Source organism: Gallus gallus, chromosome 3, assembly GCF_016699485.2.
Source record: "Gallus gallus isolate bGalGal1 chromosome 3, bGalGal1.mat.broiler.GRCg7b, whole genome shotgun sequence".
NCBI lineage: Eukaryota > Metazoa > Chordata > Aves > Galliformes > Phasianidae > Gallus > Gallus gallus.
Genome location: NC_052534.1, coordinates 91,134,400 through 91,158,758, shown reverse-complemented (window position 1 = coordinate 91,158,758; position 24,359 = coordinate 91,134,400). Strand labels below are relative to the sequence as shown.

Sequence of the window (24,359 nt, the reverse complement as noted above, 5' to 3'; positions counted from 1 at the left end):
GATCGCGCCCGAGGCCGCGAACACCGCCCCGCACGCTCCCCTCGCCTCCCGCGCGACAGCAGGGCCGCAGCCTCACCTTCCTCCCTGCTGAGCGCCATGGCCCAGCACGGCCCGACCTCCCCGCGCAGCCAGCCGGCCCGCGCCCGTCCTCCTTCCTGTTCCCCGCCGACCTGTCCGTCAAGAGCTTGGAGTCCCTCCATTGGCTGGCACGGCGGCGGGGGGCGTGCCCTCCGGGCGCGGCCCGTCCCTCTCCCCCTCCCTGCGCTGTCTGCCGGCTCCAGTAGGGGGCGCGCGACTGCGCAGAGCCGCCGGGGGCGCGCGCGGCGGCGGGATGCTGGGCGTAGGGCGCTGCTGCCGCTGCCGGCCGCGCTCTGCCCGACCCTGAGCCGGCGGCGCCGCCGCGCCCAGCCCGCACCTGCCCGGTGAATAATGCACTAGAATGTCAGCGCTGAGAAAGGTAGGCGGGCGGCGGGGGCTGCCGTCGGGGCGCCGCTGACCGAGGGAAGGGGGCGACGGCACCGCGGGGACCGGGCGCTGCGTGCGGAGCCGGGGGGCGTCGGGCGGGAAAGGGGGCGCGGGGTCGGGCGCTCGGCAGCCGTCGGCAGGACGGGGCTGCGGGCAGCGCGCAACCCGTCGGGAGGTACCGGCGGGCTCCGTCCCGCCCGCAGCCCGGTTCGGGCGGCCGTGCCCCACTTCTGGCAGAGGTATCGAAGTGCTGCGGCCTCAACTTGCCGAACTTCCAGCGGCTCGGCGTCCTCGGCAGCGAGCCCGAGGTGCCCCGTTTGGGCCGCGTACGCGGCGCGGCGAGAGCTGTGGGCAGCGGCGGCCGCGGTCGCGGGCGGCGGAGCCGCGCCGTGCGCTCGGCTGGGAGCTGAGTGAGCGCCGCGCGCTGCGGCTCCGGGCACCGCACGGCACGGGAGGGAACGGCTGGCGCGGGGCTGCTGTGGAAAAGCGGCTCTCGTGCCGAGCAGGTGACGGCGGCGTTCTGTAAGGCGAGCGGAGCCGGGGTGCCGCCTTCTACACCTGCGCTCAGCTTCGGTTCTGTCTCCGCGTCGCGTCAGGAGGAATAGGTAAAGGAGGAAGAGCGAAACTTTTGTACCGCTGTGCTTTCAGCTCTGCAGCGGTCCCTTTTTTTTTCAAGAGCCGTTTCTAAATGAACCTCACAAAGCGTTTTCTTTCAGCTTTACGAGCTTTAATATCACGGCGTGCAGCTTTTCTGACGAGGCTGGCCAGGTGTTAGCATTTGTATTTAACAGGCTGCCGTCGTGCCCTCCCCCCCCCCCCCCCCCCCCCCCCCCCCCCCCCCCCCCAGCTCATTCCATGTCTTTTCAAGACGTCCACTATGTGGTTAAAGTGAATTCCGAGCGTGTCCAATAGCTTTATGAATTACAGTGTTATTAAGCGTTGGAGATTTAATTCCAAGTGCTGCAGTCAGACCCTGTGTGATCCAACATAACGTTCTGAAGTTAAATAATGCACTTATTATGCTGCCGTTCGGTTAAACATGAAGTAAAAACTGGGACTGCCCAATGAATCCGTTGGTTCTGTTATAGATTATTTTTAGCTTTTCATTTCAGTGCTATTAATGGTATTAATATCTGGTTATACACTTAGCTACATGCCCTGAAAGCAGTGCTGGGCATAGATAGCTCTTTGTGAACTTTTCAGAATTGGAAGTTGCTGTGCAGCGTTGAAATATCTCTGGTACAAACTGAAGATATGCTGAGAGCGAAGCCCTGAGGGCTGCAGATGAGCCCTCAGTAGGCAGCCCGCCCAGCAGAGGTGCTGGGGGAATGTATGCGGTGTGTGCAACAGATGCAGCTGCACAGTTGAGCCCAAGGCTCCCACAGCGGTGCCGGCGTTCCCCATTGCTTAACGGGAGTGGGAGTTTGCGTCAGTGTGGGGGAAAGGCTCATCAGTATCAGCAGTGATGCTGTGGGCTATGCTGGGCTGTTACAAGCTGCCAAGTCAAGACCAAAAGCATGCGTGTGGAAGTCCGTTGTGGCCAGCTAATAATTATTTCTCGTCAGTTCAAATATACAAAGTAAGTTATCAGTGAACAAGTGTGCTGTCTTTAAGGAGCACTCCATTCCTAAATGGGGCAGGCGGTCACACCTGAGCCTGAGAGCAGCAGGAGGCTTCCATCCCCTCTGAGTGCAGTCCCTGGCCGAGGGTATGGCCCTGTTCTGACGGCTGGTGTCCTGATAGGGAATATTCTTGGGCAATCTAATGACTGCTTTCAGCCTGATTAGGAGCTTTGTCTGGCTGAATTATGAACATAGCAATAGCCACTGGCATAGTTGCATAGTTTCTGTGGGCTTTGACTGAGGTGGTAAAGCAATATTTTACACCTGCCTCTATTAGGCAGGAACTTTTCTCCCTGTTTGCAATTACATGCAGTCAAAGCAATTTTCCTGCATGGCTACGATAGTCCTATGAGTAGTTTTGGTAATAAAAAGAACATTGAAATAAAGCCTTGTTTTTTCTGAAGTGCACCATCAGGGGGCTCTTTCAAACTGTATCAGTCAAACAAAAACAGCTGTTCCAGTTCTACTGTGTGAAGAAGACAACTGTTATTAGCTGCTCCAGCTTACCACCAAGCAAACCAGTTTATCTAAGCAGGCACTGGAAACGGGGTGGCCAATAGTGCTGAAAGTTTGTGTTATCTCATCGGTGATGATGGAATGGAAGAGAGAGTCGCACTTCTTAGAAATATGGTGTATGGGCCAGAATGTCCCACCTGAGGCTGAACTATTCTGTTTGCTAAATGGGTAGTTCTGTTTGGATAACTAGGGAAAGAAATTAAATGTGGTTTAGTTTGCCTTATGAAAATTCATAGTCATCCACGAACCATATGGCTTTCCTACCCCTAGTAGGGAAATGTATCTATGCATGGCAGAAAGAGTGTGTCAACAGCTATGATCAAATATAAGTAGAAGTGGGCAGGAATGATTCAGAATCTCTTCTAAAGTAGACCTGAGACTACAACTTCTCATATTTCAGCCCATATATATCTCCATTATAGAATTATACTTCCCGAAACAGATTACAGTTCATCACAGCTACTTTCTGCTGCAGAGGCCAAAATGATTCATTAGAGTAAAGTAAGTACTGTTCCCTTTTTACTTTTTTTTTTTAAAGGAAATGTCAAGTGGCAGTTTATTCATTTGGTGCACGCTCGGTTGTGATGAGAGGAAGGGAATCGCTGCACTCAGATTTCTCAGTCAGTGCTTCTACGTATTTGGTCTCACTTTATTCTTTCCTGTTTATCATCTAGATTTCTTCTGCGCACAAAGCAAGGGCATTTATCTGCCATACATTTTCCTTGCATGCTTTCCGTATTTCTCTGTCCTTGCCAGTTTGGAAAACTGAACAGGTAGCTTCCAGTATGGCATTGACCCTTAGCCCTCAGATTTGTTTATTTATCGGTTTTATAATCATATGTTCTTATCATCTTGAAAAGTTTCCTTTCCTTACAGCACATGTATTTGGTAGTATGTATGTGGTATAATGTAGAAGAGGGCTTTTTTTAATCACAAGTGCCTGTTGTCTTCAGTAGATGTTCTTAGTGCTGCGTGTAGACAAATTGATGGTAATAGAACAGGACAAAAATACAGTCAAAGACATACATAAATCCAAGAAGTCAAGATCAGTAACTTAGAGACTCAGATTTAATATCACGCCCAAATAGTACAAGGAGTAGTACCCAGCAGAGCTTTCTGTCTTTACCTCCCCACTGCCCTTCATAGCTGCTCCTTTTCCACCCAGAGTCCTTTCTCTGCTCTTAATCTTGTATCCCCCATCTCGAACGTTCTCTTGAAAATTCAGTTTGCTTTGCCAAAGAAAAGCATCCTAGGTTCGTCAGATCCACCGAGCTCTGTTTTGCAATGACAAGTTTTATTCTAGCAAATGCAAAGGTTAAGTCTTAATAATAAAATCACAAACTAAGATAGAAAAGGAAAGCGGAAGATGAAGGGGCAGAGAGTTAGGATTGGACAGCAGGTACCGGTGTGGTTGTCACTGAAGGTGTCTGTGATCCACAGTTCATCCTGGAGGCAGAGAGGCTGGTCCAGCTGCCTTTCTGAGGGAATAACCGTGCTGCGTTGCCCTGGAGAGGAAATGGGTCAGTACTGAGAGCAGCAACTCAAAACATTTTTTTTTGTGCTGCCTCCTAATTATCCTTCTTCTGATCTTTTAATTTAGGCAACATTGTGTTTTTTAATAATCTCTAAGGTGTGGGTGAGAATACAAAGTAATTGTTTAAGCTTGCCTGGAATCTAATTGCCCTTAGCATTCATGGGGTTTTTTAATATGTTGACTTCTTATGAGACTTATTTTTTGTAGTGGAGGTCACCCGAATTAGTTTTCCCTGATTCTTCACTTCTCAACAGCATGACTTGCACTGTAAAAAAATTTAATGCCTTAATGACAATATAAGAATGGTGTATAATAAAATAACAGTAAAGTCTCCAGCAATTCTGGTAGTCTTGCAGTTGGACAGGAGAGTGACTTTCCATGGAGACTATGTGCAGCCTTATTAACAGTGCAGCGAGTCAATGTAGCCTTTAAGGAAACTGCCCAAATATTTTACTGTTGCATTGCCAGTTTGGGAGCTCATGCAGCTGTGGGGTACAGGAGTGCGTTACGGTGCTGCTGGGTGTTTTGCTGGCAGCGAGGAGTAGGAAGAACTTCCCCGCTTTCACACCTTCCTTCTAGTTTCACATGTAGCCCGTAAAAATAACACAGAGCAAATGGCTTCAATAGCCACAAGTGGGAGGTAATTTTTGAGCTTTTTTTTTCCTCCCGAATGGCAAACAGTAGGGAGGGAGTCTCATGATATTACTATTCATGTTATTTTTCTAGAGTAATCTATAAAAGTAGGGGGAAGGACAAACGACCCGGAGGATCTTTCACACTCACATTCCTATCGATTTATGGCTTCATAAGACATCGGAATATAAAGCTACAGAGAATAAACACTCTTACTCAATTAAATTTGTCTAAATCGAGCCCAGGTAAGATAAAGATGACTCTTTGGCTTCATTTGTTCAGTGTGAGATTCTCTCCAAAGAGAACCAGCTCCAAGGCCCACCTTGAGTCCTCTGCACCATTGCACGTTTCTCTCGAAATGAACAAATAAATTCTTGAATTTCAGTGATGGTAGCAGTCATCCTCCCTGATGAGAAGAAAGGAGGATGTAGGTTGCCTTTCTTCCTTTGATTTTCCTTCCTTGAGCTTGCAGCCTTTCAAATCCTGTCTGGTTGAAGCTGCAGGAAGAAGCTTCGCCTTTCTTTTTACACTGGAAAAGGAAAAGCACAGCTGAGGTTATTGAAAAGTCTGCGCGTCTGTTTGAATTCTTCAGGATTCCTTCAAACAGGCTTCCTGTGGCATGATGTAGATGAGTAAGTGTACTTAAGAATGCTTATTTATCTTCTGAAATTGGGGTGTGAAGGTGTCACGTGGCACAAAGGCGTTGCGTATGGAAGAGGTGTGGATGTCCTCTGGCTGGGAGGGCTTCAGGCTCCTGTTGGCAAGGATGACCCGGGTTCACTTTTCCTCTGATACCAAATTCAGCCTCTCTGATGTCCCCAGCTTTGTCTTGCTGTGGGACGTGAAATAGCCTTTCTCTGTGCTTTGATGGTGACTTGTGGCTTTATTATCCAGCATTGGCCTGGTTTTGTGGCTGTTTCAGGGTTATCTTTGCCACAGCGTTTTGCTGGAAGTTGGGGCATTTTTAATATGTAAGTGTGCTGAGTGCTCCTGTTAATGGGTAAGATTTCGATCTTGCACTTTTAAGAGTCTGTTGACAAAATATGTCACCTAGAAATAGCTAAGGCCATCTGTATTCATACCTTAAATATTCAAAACTAGTTTTCAAATACAGATAATTGCCAAATTTAAGAGGAAAATCTGATATTAAGGGACTTGTTGTAAAACAACTGATCTGATGCTTTCTCAGTGCCATAATGGAAACTTAAGTTGACTGTTCTCTTCGGATAGGTAAGTGGGACTGATGCTTTTTGCCTGTTAGTTTTAGTTGGCCAGGAAGTGAAAATGCTTCACACAGACTAGGCATGGCTCCTTCATAGCATGCGGCTTTAAAATCCCACTGTGATACACGGCGATTTGTGGATTGAAGTGTTTTATCACAAGGATCTGCAGAGAGCAGGCTAGAACATTATATGCAGATAATGCAGCAGTGCCTCCGAAAATGCACCATTACTTTTCTGTCAGTCCTGAAATGCATTGCCCTCTGTAGCATATCCCATCTTCATGCACATCAGTCCTCATTGAGTATGCAGGAGGTGGGCATAAAACGTGAGCTGTTTCAAAATAAGCTGTTTTGATAAAGTTGAAGAGGGATGCCATTAGTTATGATATCCTGCTCTTTTATAATAATGTGAATTATGAGTACTTTGATAGCAGTTTTCTTAAATGGTAATTTAGAATTTACTACTCCAAAATCCTAATGTATACGATGCTTCCAAAAGAGAAAGCTTGTACTGACAGTATTTTTCAGCATCATTTCTCCTTTTGGTAATGTAACCTTATATAACAACGACTTTCTTAGGAAAACGTGAACCATCTACACTTCAAGATGTCAACTGCAAGAAGATTTAGGAAGTTATATGTTGCTTTAAGAATTCAAAGGCACGGACGCTGACCTTTTATTACTAATGAAATGGATGACTACAGCACTATCATAGATCTAAACAGTTAATAGTTCAATAGTTTGAAGGTCTGTTACATTTCTTATTCAAATTAAGAAGTTCTGCAGCGATTTTGGATGCTTCCCAAAGTTTTTCTCTTTTTCCTGCCTAAAAAATATTTTTCTACATCTAAAATAAATTGTTAGAGGTTACATAAATCAGTAGAAATATTCTTATGTCCACCAGCAAAAGGTCCTCTGCAGTGATGTGTGCTCATTCTTGAGGTCATTTATAGAGCAGTTAATGCTATTTGATATGACTTGGTTTTGAGTTTTCTTTTTGACATTCATTTCATTCTTCTCTATTTCTTAACTATTGCATTTCCAAATAGCATTTTCATTTTATGGTGCTTTGGGAGATTGCAAATTCCTTAGTAAATGTCTCATCTGATATATTAATATTGCTAACTTGAAATGTGCTTGTGATTTAGAGCAGGCAGATCCTTTCAGGGTGGAATTCACTCTCAGATACTTCTTGTCATGTATAAATTGTGACATGCACTTTCTTTGCTAACTGGTGTCAGGTCTTCCATCAGTTCTCAATGAATTTCTATTTCTTTCTACTTTCTGAAGTTGTTGTGAATTGCTGTCCTAAAAACGATGCAGAAAGGGAAAAATATAAAGCTGAGAGCTGCAGTGTGTGCCAGACTGCAGAGTGCTGCTTTGATCAGTGAAATAGAAAAGTTTCCCCCCGTATAAACGTATCACATTCAGACTGTGGTCTTTTTTGGGAGCTTCCATAGCCTCTACTTGTAGATAAATGCCTGTTTAGTTGCATACCTGAGTCATGTAAAACATTTGATTTCTTTTTTCTTCTTAGATGACAAATGCCTTCTTTTAACGGAACCGTGTGTGTTTATTAATTTATTTAAGTTACATTCTGTTATTAAAATAAACCACACACGCACACATGCATAGCTACTTGGTACTATACTTCCTGGTTTGATAGAATTTCATTTAAGATGTTCTGACAAATTTCCATCTGTTACTTCCCAGCTCATACATGGACACTGAAACATAGCACACTCAATGTGATGCCCAGGAACCAGAAGAATGTGTGAAGATTTATATTCCGGTTATAGTGTCAAAATGAAGGATAAAAATTTACTTAACTGCTTGTAAGATCAGTGCTATAAGCAGAGCATATCATGGTAACATTTGTGCTTTCCTGCACTTCTCAGTATTGCAATATATCAGCTGTAAAGGTCAGATGTTAGAGCAAGCCAGATTAATGTTGGTAAGATAGCCAAAAGGGAAGGTGTCATGGAAGGGCTTAGGGAAACGCTGTGATATGGATTACAACCAGAAGAAAAGGAGATATGGTCAAGAATGTAGATGGAAGTGTCAGAGTGTAACAGGAAAACTAGCAAAGTGACCCTCGTAGAGCAGTACAGAGGAAGATTATCTTGGTTGTTTTTTTTTTTTCTTGGTAAATGTAGTGGGCTAAGAATAGGGGAAGAAGGGAGCTGCATAACACCTCTGTTTTTTGAGCTACCATCCACTTTTCACAAACTGCGCCATGAAAGACTTAAATATTGTCATGTTGTACATGGTAAAGCTGCAGAGGTTATAGAAACCTTCATCAGCATCATATAATACATCTTGACGTAGAAGGAGCTGAGCCGATTGCAGCGTAGCTGGTGCTTTTTCTACTTTTTTTCATGGAAAACATGACCCGTAAAATAGAGTAATTGGTTTAAAAAACAAAAAGAAAACAACCCAGGAAGTAATCTGGTAAAGAATATATTATACCACTCTTAATTTTAGTTGCATAATTTCACATGATGTTGAATAAAATTTGCCTGTCTTTTTCAACATCTGTCACGAAGGTGGCCCAAGTTGTCCTGGAGAAATATCTTACCCATCTTTATCATGACTTATCATGCAAACTGCGTTTCTCCTGACCAGTGGAACAAAATTTTCCAGTGTTTCTGATTTTGGAGCATGAGGAACAAAGTATTCTTGGCAGCCAGGCTGTTCCCATGTGAATTCTCTTCTGAAAGACATCAATGTGATCATTAGTCTTCCCTTCCCTTCCCTTCCCTTTTTAATGCAAAACATAAAAATGTCTTCTCCAGCTTTCCCCTCCCTTTGTAAATATGTCCAGCTCTTGTAACTGCTACCACTAGTGAGATCTCAGCTGAAAGATTTGCAAGAAGTTCCAAAAAAACCCCAGCAGTGTACGTGCATGCAAGATGTTCTGGGTTTGAAAGAATGATGAATACACCGAAATGTTACCTAGTAAGAGCTTTTTGATGCATTTCCTTAGAATTTGTATCTATGAAAATTTACATTGTCATACACTGGCCATAACTACCTGTACTGTGCAGTTTGTTCTAGAGGATTTTATGGTCGTCTTATAAATTGCATGGTTTTTCATATACTGTTGTAACACAAATCTATGCGAGCCTATATACCATAAACCTACTAGAAAAATAGACTGTTTATGTAAGCAACAGATTGTGACCATACTTAAGCTTTTATATACTTTCCACATGGAAGAGCAGGGAAAGAATTAAGACAGCAGCTCTAACAGTAACTTTTTTTACATCTTTAGTATGCTTAGACTTTAAAGAAATTTTAACTATTCACTCCCTCCTCCCCCCACCCCCCCCCCCAAAAAAAAGAAAAATGACTGAAGTATAATAATAATAAAAAAATAACTGAGAAGTCAAAAGATAGCATCAAATTAACAGTACTAAGCAATAGTGAATTGGAATTCATGTAGTCATTATGAAGATGTAACTAGTAATAATTTTACTTTTTTTCATATGAAGGCATTTAATTGCTTCTAAGTATGTGGAAAAAACATGAACTAAAAGTGACTGAAATTGATTCCTGTAAAATTTGAAGTATGATATAATATCATTTAATGGCTATCTGTAGATTTTTTGTTTGTTTCTCGTACATAACTTAAAGCTTCAGTTTTCGTTCAGAAATCAATCAAAAAGAATTTCCTGGGCTGTTGCCTGCATCAGCAGCAAATAGCTCTATCTTTGTGAATTTTCTTCCTAAATTAATAATTTTTTTTGTCTTCTTCACCACAGTCATTTTCAGTAGACTTCTTGTAAATTCTGCTGGTACTGAAATGGTATATTTATGATTTAATGTAGAAATACCGTACATCCGAAGGCATGGACCTGGGCCTTTGCTTAACCCCCATCATTGCAACCAGAAACTGACTGAAATCTCCATTTGTGTTTGTGGCTTGGCCTCCGTGTAGTCTGTAGGCTTTCTGTTGTACTCCAGCAGTTTATTTGCTTTGCCAGTGTTTCTGCTGTTCAGATGATTTGGAGGGTGGAGAAAGCATAATCGTCTTTATTTTTGACAGGAGGCAATGTTTTGTTAGAGCCAGCTTGTGCTACCAACTGGGTGTGGTTGGGCTCCCACTGAAGCATAGCATCTAGCTAGGCCTAGTTCAAGGTGCCTTAGCATCCCCAAGGTGCCCATGCAGGTTTGGCTGGTAGAAGAAAGTCTGGGCCTGGACCACCTTCATGTCCCTCTAGGGAAGCAACAGCTGCCCAGGAGAGGCCAGTGAGAAGAGGGTGGGCTTCACCATGGAAGCAGGAGGACTTCTGGGCTGCGTTAGGTGCTCCTGGGTCACTTTGGCCATCACCTCACAAGGATCCTATGTAACCTGTGTGCCATATCTACCAACTTGAAATATACATGCTGGCGTCAGGTACCTCAAGGCTTCCCAGATAATGCCAAGCACTGATTTGCCAGCAACCATATCCAGTTCTAGGCACGTATTTCCATCATAACTCAGGGAGCTGTTTAAGAGGCTGTACCTAACAGTAAACATTGAGTTTGATGAAAAACAAATGGATCCTAGAGATTTATATGTGTTTGTATTTGTTATTTGATATAATAAATGAGCCCACATAAAAGTGTTTTCCCGATGTGCTTGGAGAACGTTCTTCTGTCTCTGTGCAAATTTAAGCTGTCAGTTGTTCAGATTTCAATTTATTTGTATTTAGTTTTCACAAATTAGCCTGGTTCCCTGTGAAATCTAACCATCTCAAATACCTGAAATATTTCACCTCATCCATTTGAAGTACATGTGCACGAGGAAATTTTTGCATGCACCTCACTGTGGACAGGCTTTTGGTTTTAGCATCATATTTGGGCTGTGTTGTATGTCAGTAATTTTCATTGCAGCCTTATCCGGAAAGAATGGTTGAATATATCAGCTTGAATATATTTTGCTCTAAAGGTCCTTCCTCTGTCCATATTTAATGACTATTTTTTAACTCATAAGAGTGCTTACAAGAAAAGCTGCATTTTTCAGCTCAGCTGTATCATATAGCAATGAATAATCCATGTTCCTATCTCTCTTACAATGGAAAAAAGATCCAGTTCTTTTCTTGGGAAACAGTATATTCCTTATGTTTTTTCCTCATGTCAGAAAAACAGTGTGACACCCTGAAACTACAGGCTGGGATATCGACATTGTGGTGACTGAAGACAGGATGTCATCAAGTTATTCTCCTCCACCTTTGTAGTCTCCTTTGTCTTATAGCCTTGCCAGCTACCAGTAACCGCTGAAGGTGTACCAGGTGTCCAAGACCAAGACTTCACTGCATTTGGTGCCCAGCCACTGTACTGACAATGGATCTACCACACTGGGTTTGTAGCAAACTGGAAATTGTCTGCCAAGTGCGTAAGTCCACGTTTCTGTGATATCACTGAGTTTTCCATCTGACTGAATTTGCTGTGAGCTGCTGTCATCACCAGCGTCATGGGAGTCACTGAAGTATTTTGGGCCATTTTTCTGGAGTCAGAGAAACCTGAAGAAGGAGACCTTTGTTTTGGAAGTGCCTGGGAGGTACCGCTCCTATGAGGTTGTCTTCAGACCATGCCAACACTGTCATATTTCACTCCAAACCACAATTACAAGCTCTGCAGCTTGTCCCATCACATGGACACTGACCTTCCTTCAGGCTAGTGTGTTTAGGGAACACCACAGTCAGCACTCTTCACTGCTGATCTCAAGTAATGACTGAAAATGAAAAGGGGGCAGGTTTAGTGCTTACCCTGAACAGAGCTGTGTGTGCTTTTCCATCATTTTTAGAAATTTCCTTTGAAAGAGCTGAGAATGCATGATCTATTTTAAATACTGCTTCAGAAGATGAAATTATTTTTAGTCTAAATGAAATCAATAAGCAGTATTAAATCTAGAATAAGGTTTAAGTGAGCAAAAAAATAAATTCAGTGACCCTCAGTCATGCCGTATGTATCAGGACTGATATGACACCCTTTATTACCTAACTAATATCCGCTTTCCATAAAGCAAGCAGCTTAGTAAAGCCAACAAAACCTTCTCAATCCAAAGGCCTTCAAAGGCATAAGTAATAACAAGTACACATTTAGCATCTCCTTCTTTATTCCAGGCTTCCTTTTCTGTGGGGTCCCAATACTCAAAAGCCCTGGACCTTACTCTCTTTAGCTTCCGCCTGTGTATCAGATCTTCCCAAGCTTTATCTGTGTAGCACGTGGCAAAGTCAGGTGGTTGGTAGAATCCTGCTTTGTGTCTTCATCCCCCTGTTCTGCTCTGCTACAAACTGGTATGGCATGGCTGAGCTCTCCAGGCTCCTGGTGTTACAGCAGGAGTGCCACCTGGCAGACATCATCTTTCTGCTGCCCTGCTCTCATAGTCAAACACTGCAGAATTGATTGGGTTTTTCCAACAGACAAGCGTCTTCAAGTTCTTTATAAAATGTAAGGTGGCTCTCCCTTGAAAGCTTTTTTTCTCCAACACTCATCTCTTTGCTGCTTTCTTGCCTCACAGTTGGAATTCTGATGTTGTTGGTTCCTTCATTTGCTGTATTGAAAATGGTCTGAAATAAATAAGAACATTGCTTACATCTGTGAAAGTGTCGCTTAGCAAAGTCTGAGTCTTGATGAAATGTTAATTCATTTTCATAACTTACATCTGTTATTTCTCACAGTATTTGATATATTTTACGTGCTTTTGTGATCCTAATTTTAAAGGAAAGAGAAATTGTGTTCAAATGGAATCATTGATTTTTTTTTTTTTTTTTGAGACTCTTGTTGCAGGATGTGAGATTCATATTCATAATCAGATTCCTCTGATTATATATATATATGTGCTGTAGCTGCCTCCACCTGAGTTATAGTTGCAGTTACTGGTCATTTTTGATACATGTGAGGTGAAATAGGTATCCCTGAGGCATTCAGCTTCACCCTCAGGCAGTTGAGTTGCATCACCCTTATCTATCTCAACACTGGAACCTGGGATGACTCATTCAGAGATTTTTATCATATGGGATGTACGTATTGGTATTGTGAATTCCATCTGAGGAATGTACAAATTATGTCTTCTTGAATATATTCCAGTGGAACTTTGGCCATACAGTTAATTGCATCTTGAAGTAATAATCTTAAATTAACTTCTTATCATTGTTGAAGATGTTTTCAAAGTCAACACCTATGCGTAAAGGCACCATAAGCATCTACTTCTTCATTAGCAAAAGACTGCAGCTGAACCCGTTGAAAACCGTGTCACAGCCCTGTATTAACTTTGAGTTGAGTGTCCTGCATGTGCACCCACTTTTGATAGCAGAGCAGGTCTGACCTAAAGTAGTTTTTAAAAGATAAAAAAGGTGAATGCATATCTGCTTCATCTCCTGAGGTGCTTAGTGACTCTCTTCCTTGCAGAGCAACAGGAGGTGAAGATGAAAAAAGCTTGTTTGGAGCTTATTTGGAACATGCCAATAATAGCAGTTGTTGGTAATGATTCTGTTCCCTATGAGTACACGACATGCTCCTTCTCCCTTGTGATAAAAGCTTTAAATGTGAGTACCCAGGAAGTGCCAGCATTCTAATTGCTCCCTGTAGTTAAGTACATAAAAATATCGTATGCATAAAATACTTTGGCATAAAAAGAAGTAGATGGGTAAAGAAATAGGGTACACTTAAAAATCCAGGAATACACATGGAGGCAAAAGTGTCTTATAATGCCCAACACTGACTTTTCTTCAAGCTTCAAATACCGGTAAGGGAATTTAGCTGTCATATAATAAATGTGTTCTAGGTCCCTCATCAACACATTTGAATTGGAGACCTTTGATTGCCAAGCTGACTCTTCTAACTTGTCGATTTTTCATTTCTTGTTTGCTGTAGTACTCATTCAGGAATGCTAAAAAGTGGAAAGGTCTGCAGTGACCTGGGCGTGTGAACTCCATCCACACAGCTCATGACGATGCAGTCTTGTACTTGGCTGATGTGCTATCAGTGTGAAAAGAACTTAACTCAGAATTAAAATAACAAAACACAAGGTAAAATGAATAAATAAACATAAGTGGTACTGAAAGGCGTTTTAGAAAAAGGAGAATTCTTGTTCATTTTATTTCCAGGTGAACTTATTTTGGCATTTTATGAATTAAAACTGCTGCTAGCCATTGGGGTGTTAAAGACAAAATTGCCATAAAAACTGTGTGTTAAGTCAAAAAAATCATACTTCTGTGATCCAGTGATTGTAAAAGTGCTAAATTGCTGGTATGTGTTATACTTTTCATTATACACATACCCATTATAGCAGCAGGTATATCTGATGATTTTCAAGGTGTATTAAAAATACTTTACTTAAATGAAATCCTTATTGTTGGGATTTAAAAGCATGGAATGTTCTGTTTTACAAATCTACAAACGCAACTATTTTTAGAATTGACAGAAAGTTCCTCTGAAACTGAGTCATGTTAGAGGGTTTTAGCTGGGAATGCATGGAATGATTCAGTAAGGCTGAATGACTGCAATGATTGAGTAAGACAACACTTTTTTTTTTAATAAGCGAAAGTGGGGGAAAAAAGCTCTAAACACGTTCTGTGTTTGGATGCTTGGAATGCCTAAAGAAGTCCTGAAAGCTATTAGTACTGCTCCACAGGGAGTATCTGTAAGTCATCCCTTTCCTACTGAGTTTAGCATTCTCAATAGAAATGCGTTCATTCATAAATACAGACCTTTCTCAGTTATCCTGTAAGTGTGGTATCAAATCATATTTTGTGGCTGTGAATTAAAAAGGTTTTATAATAGAACTCTAAATATTTTTATTACTGGAAATTCAGCATTTTTGTTCCTCCCAAGGGCTTGTTTGCTTTGTGTTTCAGCTGCGTGAATGGCTTCCTTTTTTTGTGTCCAGCTGATTTCTATGAATGGACTGAATGGCCATAAGCTGCTGCTTCTGCCTACCCATAGCTTGTATGCATTGTCACCATTTAGGCAGTATATCCTTCAGTTACAATATTTTTGTTTTCCTGATGAAGGAACTTCTGTTCCATTCTACTGAATTTTATGGAAGGAAAGTGGAAGAAAAGGTTAAAATGTTTTAATAGAATCTGTGATGAATGAATGAGTGGTTTGGGTTGGAAGGGACCTTAAAGACTGTATAGTTCCAGCCCCATTGCCATAGACAGGGACATTTTCAACATGATCAGGATGCTCAGAGCCACATTTAAACCAACTTTGAACACGTGTAGTGATGGGATATTCACAGCTCACCTGTGTGAATATCACAAGCAGCCTGTTTCAGCATCTCACCACCTTCATCAAAAAAGAAGTGAGGCAAGGTTCTGTATTTTCTATAAAGCTAGTGTGAAAGGAATGTTGATGTTCTCTACTATTTTTGCTATTTTCTAAATCTATTCGATATCCATTTTGTATGCACTACTGCATATAAATATCAGACCCCTTTTCACTTCTCTAAGTATAATGGTTACATTTGAAAATTACATTCTGTATGTCCTATTGCTCAAATCAGCTCTACCATCTAGTTACAAATTCTTGGGGAACCATTTATGTTAGAGTCTAAGCATGATATTCAATTATGGATCGAGATACCCAAATTTAGTTTTCTCCAGTGTAAACTCAGAAGTCTAGTGACTTTCCAGAAGCCCTAAATTATTCCACGTGACTCTCAGCTTCCAGGCTGAAGGACTCCAGTCTTCCATAGATCTTGTGTAATTTTTCCTAGCCTTAGCAGAGCTCCTGAATAAACAGGCAGCCTCAAAAGTTGTTAGATACCTGCACTGATAAACTGAATTACTAACTTGATTCCTGTGTGCCTAAGGTACCACTATAGTGCAGAGACATTTGGTCAGGAGGGAAATTGAGTTCACTGGCCATCATGTGTGTAGTAAACTTTGGCGTCCTGTGCTATTTCAGATGCATTACATTATCTGTGACATCTGCATGTGCTCAAAGTTATGTTGTAGGACCTGCAAAGGGTAAGATGTATATTTTTTACAAATGGCATCTGGAGGGAAGGCAGGATACTTGGGCGCACGTGCAGTGACACTACACACTGGTACATGAGGAACTGAACTGAGCCCTCAATGACCATTGGCCCCATTGATACTACAGGAGGCCTAGGAACTTTGGTTACTGTAGAAACCTGAATTTTGAGAATCGTGGCTCTGTGAGTTGAATTTTACTTTCCTGAGGAATTGGATACGAATTTCACATATTTTCCTTGTTTATTTGCCTGTGACAACTCCAGACTTCACTTTCACGTGTATAAAAGAATCTAGTAGTTCATCAACTGTCCCATTCCCATAAACTAACTCTCTCTGACATATGGCCTCTGAATCTTACTCAAGATGTTCACTTCAAGTCTGAATGATACCCTGTTATGTGCATTGCCTGTGAAATCCTTGAAAAGGCATCATTAATTTTGATGAATCAACATTCTAGCAGATAGTGCCATGATTGGCAAGTCATGTCTACAAGCTCCTTATCAAGTCCTTCACTGACCTTTGGCTACTGAGACATTGCTTCAGTTTTATGAAGTTCAACTGTATGAAGTGTGGGAATCTGAGGTTTACCTTCTAATCAGAATCCAGCTAGGACTAAAATCAGGGCTAATGTCAAACTACATCATAACACCAGTAACAGTACCTCACGTTTCTGGATTATTTAAGGATTTCAAAGTGTTTTTGCAAACATTGATTAACACCACAACAGAGTGAAGTGTGTATTGTTAGCTTGTGCTCATGTCTTTGGGAGTGAGTGGTGAATGAATAAGAAGCTCATTCTGAGAGTTTGGGAAAATCATTCATACTGTTACCTTGCACTTCATCTGGATAGTAGTGCTTTTTCCATATTCAGTGAAGAACTGGGAGTGTATGCCAGTCCATATAAATGGCAAGTGCAGGGGTGTTGTTGCAGCCAAAAATATTAGAAGCAGGGACTCAGTACACACTCCTTATTTGCATTTATCACAATGTGTGGAATTCGTGCAGTGCAGATGTCTCTATCTGAGCTTGTTACCCTTGGTTTTCCTTACATTCAAGATCTAGTCAGTGTAAAGTGCAATCAATGTCATTCCAAAGTAGGTGTCTGAATAGATCAGTCTGACTCTAAAGGATGCCCAGGCTGAGTAGTTCAGATGTAGAACTGAATCTACTCCTCTGTTCTGTGGGCAAAACTGCTATGATTTTGTCTTTGCAAATACAAATTTAATTTTACCAAGCCACAGTTAGCACACCAGATGTAAAAGTGTCTCAGAATAATTCTGTTCTAAGTGTTTGCAACAGATTGTTGTATCAAAATTTTCATTTAATTAAAAATACAAAATAATTGCTTCATAATTTTATACAGACACAAGGCCAATAGCTGTTTTGTCTTTTTGGGCCTTCTAGAGCAGCGAGAAAGGAAAGGGACAAGGTTTTGCCATGTGGGAATGAAATGTTCTCTTCCTTAATGTGATCTCTGAGCTTTGCTCAGTTTCCTTACACATCTTACAGAATGCTTGATAACCTCAGGTGTCCAAGCTGGCACTTTAAGCATATTCTATGCGGTCTGTATCATTACTATGACTGTGCAGGCAACTTAAATACTGGTATCTGAGTGTCTGAGTTACACTGAACATCCACAAGTGGAGACCTGATATGATTTTCATGAAGATCAAGGTCCACAAACTTTCCTACAAGTAAGTGAGTTCCAGTATGCTAAGTGTTTAGGTCTTCATGTCAATTAATTGATTAATTTGACTCATTACTGAATACACTGAACCATGCATACACAGGAGGTAGAGGAGAGGATCATTTGCATTGCATCTGCCATACTGTTGAGGCATCTGAACTCTGGGTGTCTACCCACAAAGCAGAAAGTTAGCTTTGTCTCCAAAAATACTTCAAACAACACTGGAGAGCTGCATTTAAACATCTGTATTAATTCCTGGATCTTGCCTTCTATCTGGCATGTCTGAAGGCACATTTGTGTAAACAGCCATGTTGAGATCTCTTTAACACTGAGTAATTCTCATTTGAAGGAAAAAAAACCTGTTCTTTACAGTTTGCAGCCATGAGGATTTCAGAGCAAGCACAGGTCATCTGCACTGGAACTGCAGAAATTTACTAATCTGTCTCTCATTCTCATCCTGATTATCTGTTTTTTCCATCAGCCATGTTTCTTTCACAGTCACACCTGATGTTCCTTTTAGGGAGAATAGGCAGCCTTTTAAAAGCAAATGAGTAGGATTTACAGTATACTTGTTGTCATTCTCCATCACCTAATGTTTCTACTACCTCCATATCTGGATATTAACATTGTACTTCCCAAAAGCACCCAAGAATTATATTAATGGGTTTAGATGACTTTTAATACACTCAGAGATTACTTCATATTTGAAGAAAGCATACCTCTATGGGATCTTAGGAATGATAACGTTTTTCTGCCAGCTCTTACTGAGAACAGATGTCTCAGTAATCAGAAATACAGTAACCCCCCATCACTTACAAACAAACAAAAATACCTTCTTTTCCCCCCAAATCATGAAGCAACATAAAACTCTAAGAAAGTCTCTGTAAGACTGTAGTAAATGTTGTATATACAGGATCTGCATCACTGTGTTACTGAAACCAATAGGTTGATGCTGAGTATCTTAAAGTTTTGTTTTTTGAATAATATTATTCACAGGCCGATCACTCAGTTTACTAGGCAATTCTTTGAAATTCCTTCCTGTATTCAGAGGCTAAAAAATGATTTAAATATGAAGAAGGCACAGCATGTTGCTAATTCACATTAAAGTGGATGAATATTTAAGCTTTACATTTGCTATGAAAACACAAGTGATGCATTGTGGGATACCTATAGCGCTTGTGAAAGTATATTCGGTGATTCACACGGCGTTTTTCCTAAGGAATAAATAACCTAAGTAAGGTCAGTTTAGCTGGAGAACATGGATATTCTGAAACCTACTCACTTTCTGTAGCCGCAGACACATATTTAATATCTTTAAACTTATCTCTTTTTTTATTATTTAAACTCAGAAAAGTTCAAATGTATGCTACTTCATTTGGGAAGGGCAGGTACATGAGTTCCAATCTGGATGGAGTGCCAACTCCAAAGCCTTTTCCTAGTGAAAATGTGAGGCGAGAAGAAAGGCCAGAAATCTAAGCAGTCTGCAAGTGAGGGACTTCAGACGAAAGGGAAATGATAAACTGTGGGCGTTACAGGGAGAACATGAGTCATGCTATGAAGCCAAGTGTATCTCAGTATTTGCTTTATCTGCACCTACTACATGAAGTGGAGCGGTGGTAAGGCAAACTGCACAGGAATTTCACCTGTAGTCCAAAAACTGTGCAGCTGTATGAGGGCAATGCTCTGCACAGGGTAATAAACCCTGCTGTATCTGTGAATGAATGCGTTAATTCTTTTGTTTCCCAATTTTTCTTGTCACTTTGGCATAATGGTTTGTCCCTGGTGCATCTTGGGAAAATAGCAAGTCATCATACTTATTTGGAAATGAAATGACTGGTATTTAAGTTAAGAGAGAAATATTACAAATTAACAAATATTTCAAAATGACCATATGGAAAGGAAGCAGTGTATTACATTTAGCACCACTCCAAAGTTTATTTTAAAACTTAATTGTCTGTAAACTCATCAAGGTTTATAGGACTTCATATGCAACTGTGATTTTGGATTAACCTGTCTTCTTGAATTGGGCACTGTGATTTTCCTACAGGAGGATTACTTTTTTGTCTTGTATTTGTGGAGGCTTTTTTTTTTTTTTTTGTTAGAAAGTAAAAAGGTTGAGATGATAGTAAATGCTGTAGTCACCTTGTCCTTGCTTAGAAAAGGTGTAGTTAAATAATGAATAAGGACATACTGAGCTGCCTGCTTGCTGTGCGCACCCTGTTGCAGGTTGGTAGTTTCTTGCGCCATTGGTGTGGTTTCGGAAAGACAATGTTGTGATCATTGTGCTGGTAAACGGAAAGCAGAGCTGTTATCTGGAGGCTCTGAATTGGGAATTGACACATTAGTAAAGCTGCAGCTCTGACACTAGTTTCAGTGGGAGCTTTATTAGTGCACACAAGAATGTGCATCGTTATTTCACCTCTTAAAATTTCTGTCAAGCACTGTTGTCTTTCTCTAAGAAAAGTCTTAGATCGCTCCTATGTGATGTTGTAGTGTGTCTTTACATGACTGCTTTTCAATCAAGGTGTTCCTGTCCTAAATGAAGAATGAAAAGCAGACTAGCAGCACAACCTTTTCACTTTCTAGTCACATTTTCTCTCTAAATTTACCTTAGGATAATAAGAACATAAAATGCAGCTTTCAAAATCCAGAATGAATATGAATGTAGTAAAAAAAAAATTACTCTGGAAGTGTTGATAGCTATTGTAAAAATTGTGAGTTGACAAAAGGAAGGCTGCATTATATGAAAGATAGGGAAGCAGCTCAAAATATGATTGGGTTAATAAAAGAGCTTAATGCAACACTAAGCTTCATCAAATGAGAGCTTACGTTGCCTACAAAACCTTTTATTGAATGGCTTTTGGCACCGTTCATCCATCCCCCATTTTCCATCTTTGTTTTATTTTCTCATCTTCCAATCCCACTCTCAATCATCCAGTTGCATTCCACTCACCAAATAGAATAGAATAAAACAAATGCAATACAGTAGTTCAACTGGAAGGGATCTGCAAAGACCATCAAGTTCAAATGCCTGACTACTTCAGGGCTTACCAAAAGTTACAGCACAGCACTGAGAGCCTTGTCCAAATGTCTCTTGAGCACCAAACGGCTTAGGGCATCAACTCCCTCTCTAAGAAGCCTGTTCTAGTGCTTGAACACCCTGATGCTAAAGAAATTTTCCCTGATGCCCAGTCTGAACCTTCCCTGGTGCAGCTTTGTGCAGTTCCTATCCTGCCATCAGTTCCCAGGAGTTGAGCCCTCTGTACCTCCCTCAGCTTCCCCTCCTCAAGGAGCTGCAGAGAGCCATGAAGTGACCTCTGGGCTTCCTCTTCCCCACATTGGACAATTCAAGTGCTCTCAGCCTCTCCTGATAGGACCTGCCTTCCCCTCCTCTTACCTCCAAGCTCTTTCTTCCCAGTCCTCATCACTTAGCCATGCTTTTGCATCTGGGAATTTCTCTGTAAACAATGCCCATGTATTCTCCCAGAGGACCTGTGACTGGAAACACGGTTTCTCCACACCAAAAGGAGTTATCTTTTGGTCATTATTGACCAACTACCATTGTAGCTCAGGTCCAAAAGATGGCGAGTGAGAAGCTGACTTGAGAAGAAGCTGAAGATTCAGAATAGTAGATAATATGACAATATTTGGAAAGCTTTTTGTGCTGGTCTAGACTTTTACACATATGAGTAGCCTCATCCATATACTTCTTCTATAGATTTCTGTGTCTTTGCTGATAAAAAAATAATACTATCATAAACATAAGATTAATAAAGAAAAGTTATTCAATTTTAGTAGGTATTTCAAAGAGTGATCAGAATATAACTGCTGGTCAGGAGGATCTGACACCTGCCATCACTGACTCTTGCATGTCAGGAGTATGTATCCAGAGAAGGATCTTTGCTTTCCTTAAGATGCTCCTGCTAACCATTGGTGAAAGCAGGACACTGGTGTACGTGGGCTACTGGCCTGAGCTGGTGCATTTATCCCTGGGTAAATCTCCTAAGGATGTGGACAATGGCCAAATCCTGAGTTAGTAAAAATGTTTATATTTGTATTAAAGAAATTAAAGCACTTTACATAAATTGAGTTCCTGTCTTATCGTCTTGTATTTCTTTGAAAGTATCAAGCGTGTGTAGGAACTTACAGCATTTAATTCTAGTCTTTAGGAATGATTTGCATAAAAGACTATTGGCTTCCCAGTCAATAGCTTTGAAAACTACTAATCAGCAAGGAAAGTGAATTATCAAAACTGTTTCAGTTACTGTATCTGATATAAGTCTTTGGCTTTCTAAATCTGTAATTACATGTTGTTATCCCTTTACTGATTAAAAGCTTATCTCTTAGAGCTTTTCTGTTTGTTTTACTGGAGCATAGATTTCAGTTGATTTCCCTGGTAAACGTTAGAGATTTTGCAGTTGGATTCTTGGTGAATTGCTTCTGAGCAATGTTGTATCTGGCCTAGGTGTTGGGTGTGCTTCTGTTGTTCCATTTGCCTTGTTCTCTGAAGTAATGTACTGTCCCTGTTACATGTACGCTTAGTGAAGTGTGGATCTTGCTATCCTTAGCAACGTCAAAGTTCCCTTAATCATTAACATGCCTTTCTGTAGAGTGACATTTAATTTGTGCATTGAATAAATGAAATGGGAATCCTACTGGTCATAGACAAGTCACTGTATAAGTTAAGTTTCCAACCTAACACATATTCAGAAGAGCCTAAATAACTATCAAGTTCCTGTAACTCCAAATATTTTATTTTACTTTTCTAGATCCTTCTGTCTTCTAAATATGTTTTTGATGAATTTTGCATCATCAGCACATATATTCGCTACCACACACCTTTGTCATTCACGCTTAAGAGTTAAATCCACCCAACAGGAGAAGAAGGTATTTGTTCCAGTTAGACCAGTCATGGGGAGAAGATGGCTGATAATAGGAATCACGGGAAACTCATTCCACACACAGTAGCCACACACAAGTACTTGATGCCATTGGGGGACACCAGCTACATGATGCAGTTATGCTGCATTTCTCTTATTTTATTTTATTTGCAGTAGTGCGTATGCCTGAAGGTCCTGGCTGCATTTATTTCTTACAATATGCATGAGTAACACTGTCTAAAAGACAAGCAGTGAGAAGGCAAACCTACTCAGAGAGAAGTGTGTTTTCTTGTCAAAGGCTTCAAAACAAGTGCCTTTTCATCAAGACTGTGCCATGTCAGACAGGGCTGGAGATGTGTCATCAGGCTGTGCAGCCCTGCTCCACAGGACTGCAGAGGTGATGCTGGGACAGATGGGGCTATGCTTCCCAGAGCCATGCATCTGCTGTGCAGTCAGAGGAGCAGCCAATTAGCAATTAAACAGAAATAAAAGATGCAGCAGAAGCATTTGATGATTTTTAATATTTTTCTTTCCTTTTTTCTTTCCTTTTCCTTTTTTTGCCTGACATGTCTACCTCAGTTTGTCATAGTGAGATTTCGTGATCAGCCCTCAGTGAAACCAAGAATATCATTAGAAGTGACTCTTAGGGATGCAGTATCTATGACTGAAAACAATCACTTGGGTCACCTGAGATAGCATCATCATTTACCACAGTAAGACTGATTTAAGTCCCATTATTTTATTTTATTTTATTTTATTTTATTTTATTTTATTTTATTTTATTTTATTTTATTGTTGGTATTATTCTCTGTCCTTATTTCATATTTCAGAAATCTGTTCTACATCCTTGCTACTTCAAGTTTTTAAAACAAATTAAATTCATAGCCACATCAGACTGCATTTCCTTCCCTTTCCCTCCCACTTCAGTGCTGGCAGGATGCTTCAGGTGTTTCTCTAGGAAGAGAAAGGGCAATATTCAATTCTTACTGTGCATAGATTTAATGGCTTGACTTAATTTGCCTTTTCCACATCACAGGTCAGTGCCCAAGATAAGAGACCATTAGTTGTTTTTCCCAGTTTCACTAACATATCTCTCTTAAGAAGTGTTCTCAGGAACTGAATATTGCTCTGAGTAAAAAGATCTGTGTTATATAATTGTTCCTAACCAGTGTTGATTCTAAAGCAATGTATGCATAATAGAAGCAAAATATTGAGAATTCATGCCACTTCGACAGCAGTACCCATTACTGTCTGAAACGTGGATGAGAAATGCCTGTGCTCGGTGATCTACTCCAAATAAAAATGGATTTTTTCCAGGTCAGGGCATGAAGCACCTCCTTGATTTATGTGCCTGCAAAATTCTGAAGTCTGCCGAAAATTGCAAAGAGAACATTTCAAAGAAAAGGGCTAACATAATGCAGTGGAAATTAATATGTAATTGAATTGCAAGTGTTACTGCTTCTTCCCTGTATCTCAGAGTCTGCAGGAAGTTAGCAACCAATACTGTCAATACTTGTCTTTGTGGAATTACCCACTGAAATGAATTAACTCTCATGGTTTATGTTTGGAACCACTCTCTATAAACGCTGCTTCTGTATCCTCAATTTCACAGTCTTTTTTTCGTAGTTCCCTGAAGGCCTTTCTTGCATCAGAATTCCTCTCCTGGACCTCATGGCTTATACCTTATAGTTCTCTGTTGCTTTTTATCTTTTCAGGCAGTTTTGCTGATATCTTGACAAGTCTAATTGACGTCCTCAATTCCCTTGGGCGGGGTGCATCGCTGTGAGGAAATTCATTCCTCTTACTCAGAGTAGTGCCATGGGAACTTT

The 24,359-nt window shown here is 41.0% G+C and overlaps 2 protein-coding genes across 8 annotated transcripts in view; one reads left to right on the top strand and one right to left on the bottom strand.

The window, feature by feature from the left end:
* The window catches only part of ERICH1 (glutamate rich 1), a 94,025-nt gene extending 93,861 nt beyond the window's left edge, over positions 1–164 (bottom strand). For all 6 annotated transcript variants that reach the window (XR_005858087.2, XR_005858089.2, XR_005858088.2 and 3 more), the window contains exon 1: positions 77–164. Coding sequence is in view for 3 of the 6 variants with exons in the window: in XM_040697187.2 (XP_040553121.1) it covers positions 77–98 (22 nt within the window). In the remaining 3 variants the exon portion in view is untranslated. The remainder of the gene's footprint in view (positions 1–76) is intronic.
* Positions 165–311: 147 nt separating this feature from the next.
* Positions 312–24,359, top strand: part of DLGAP2 (DLG associated protein 2) — a 456,527-nt gene continuing 432,479 nt past the window's right edge. For both annotated transcript variants that reach the window (XM_025149071.3, XM_025149074.3), the window contains exon 1: positions 312–457. In XM_025149071.3, coding sequence (XP_025004839.3) covers positions 440–457 — 18 coding nt within the window. In that variant the 5' untranslated portion in view covers positions 312–439. The remainder of the gene's footprint in view (positions 458–24,359) is intronic.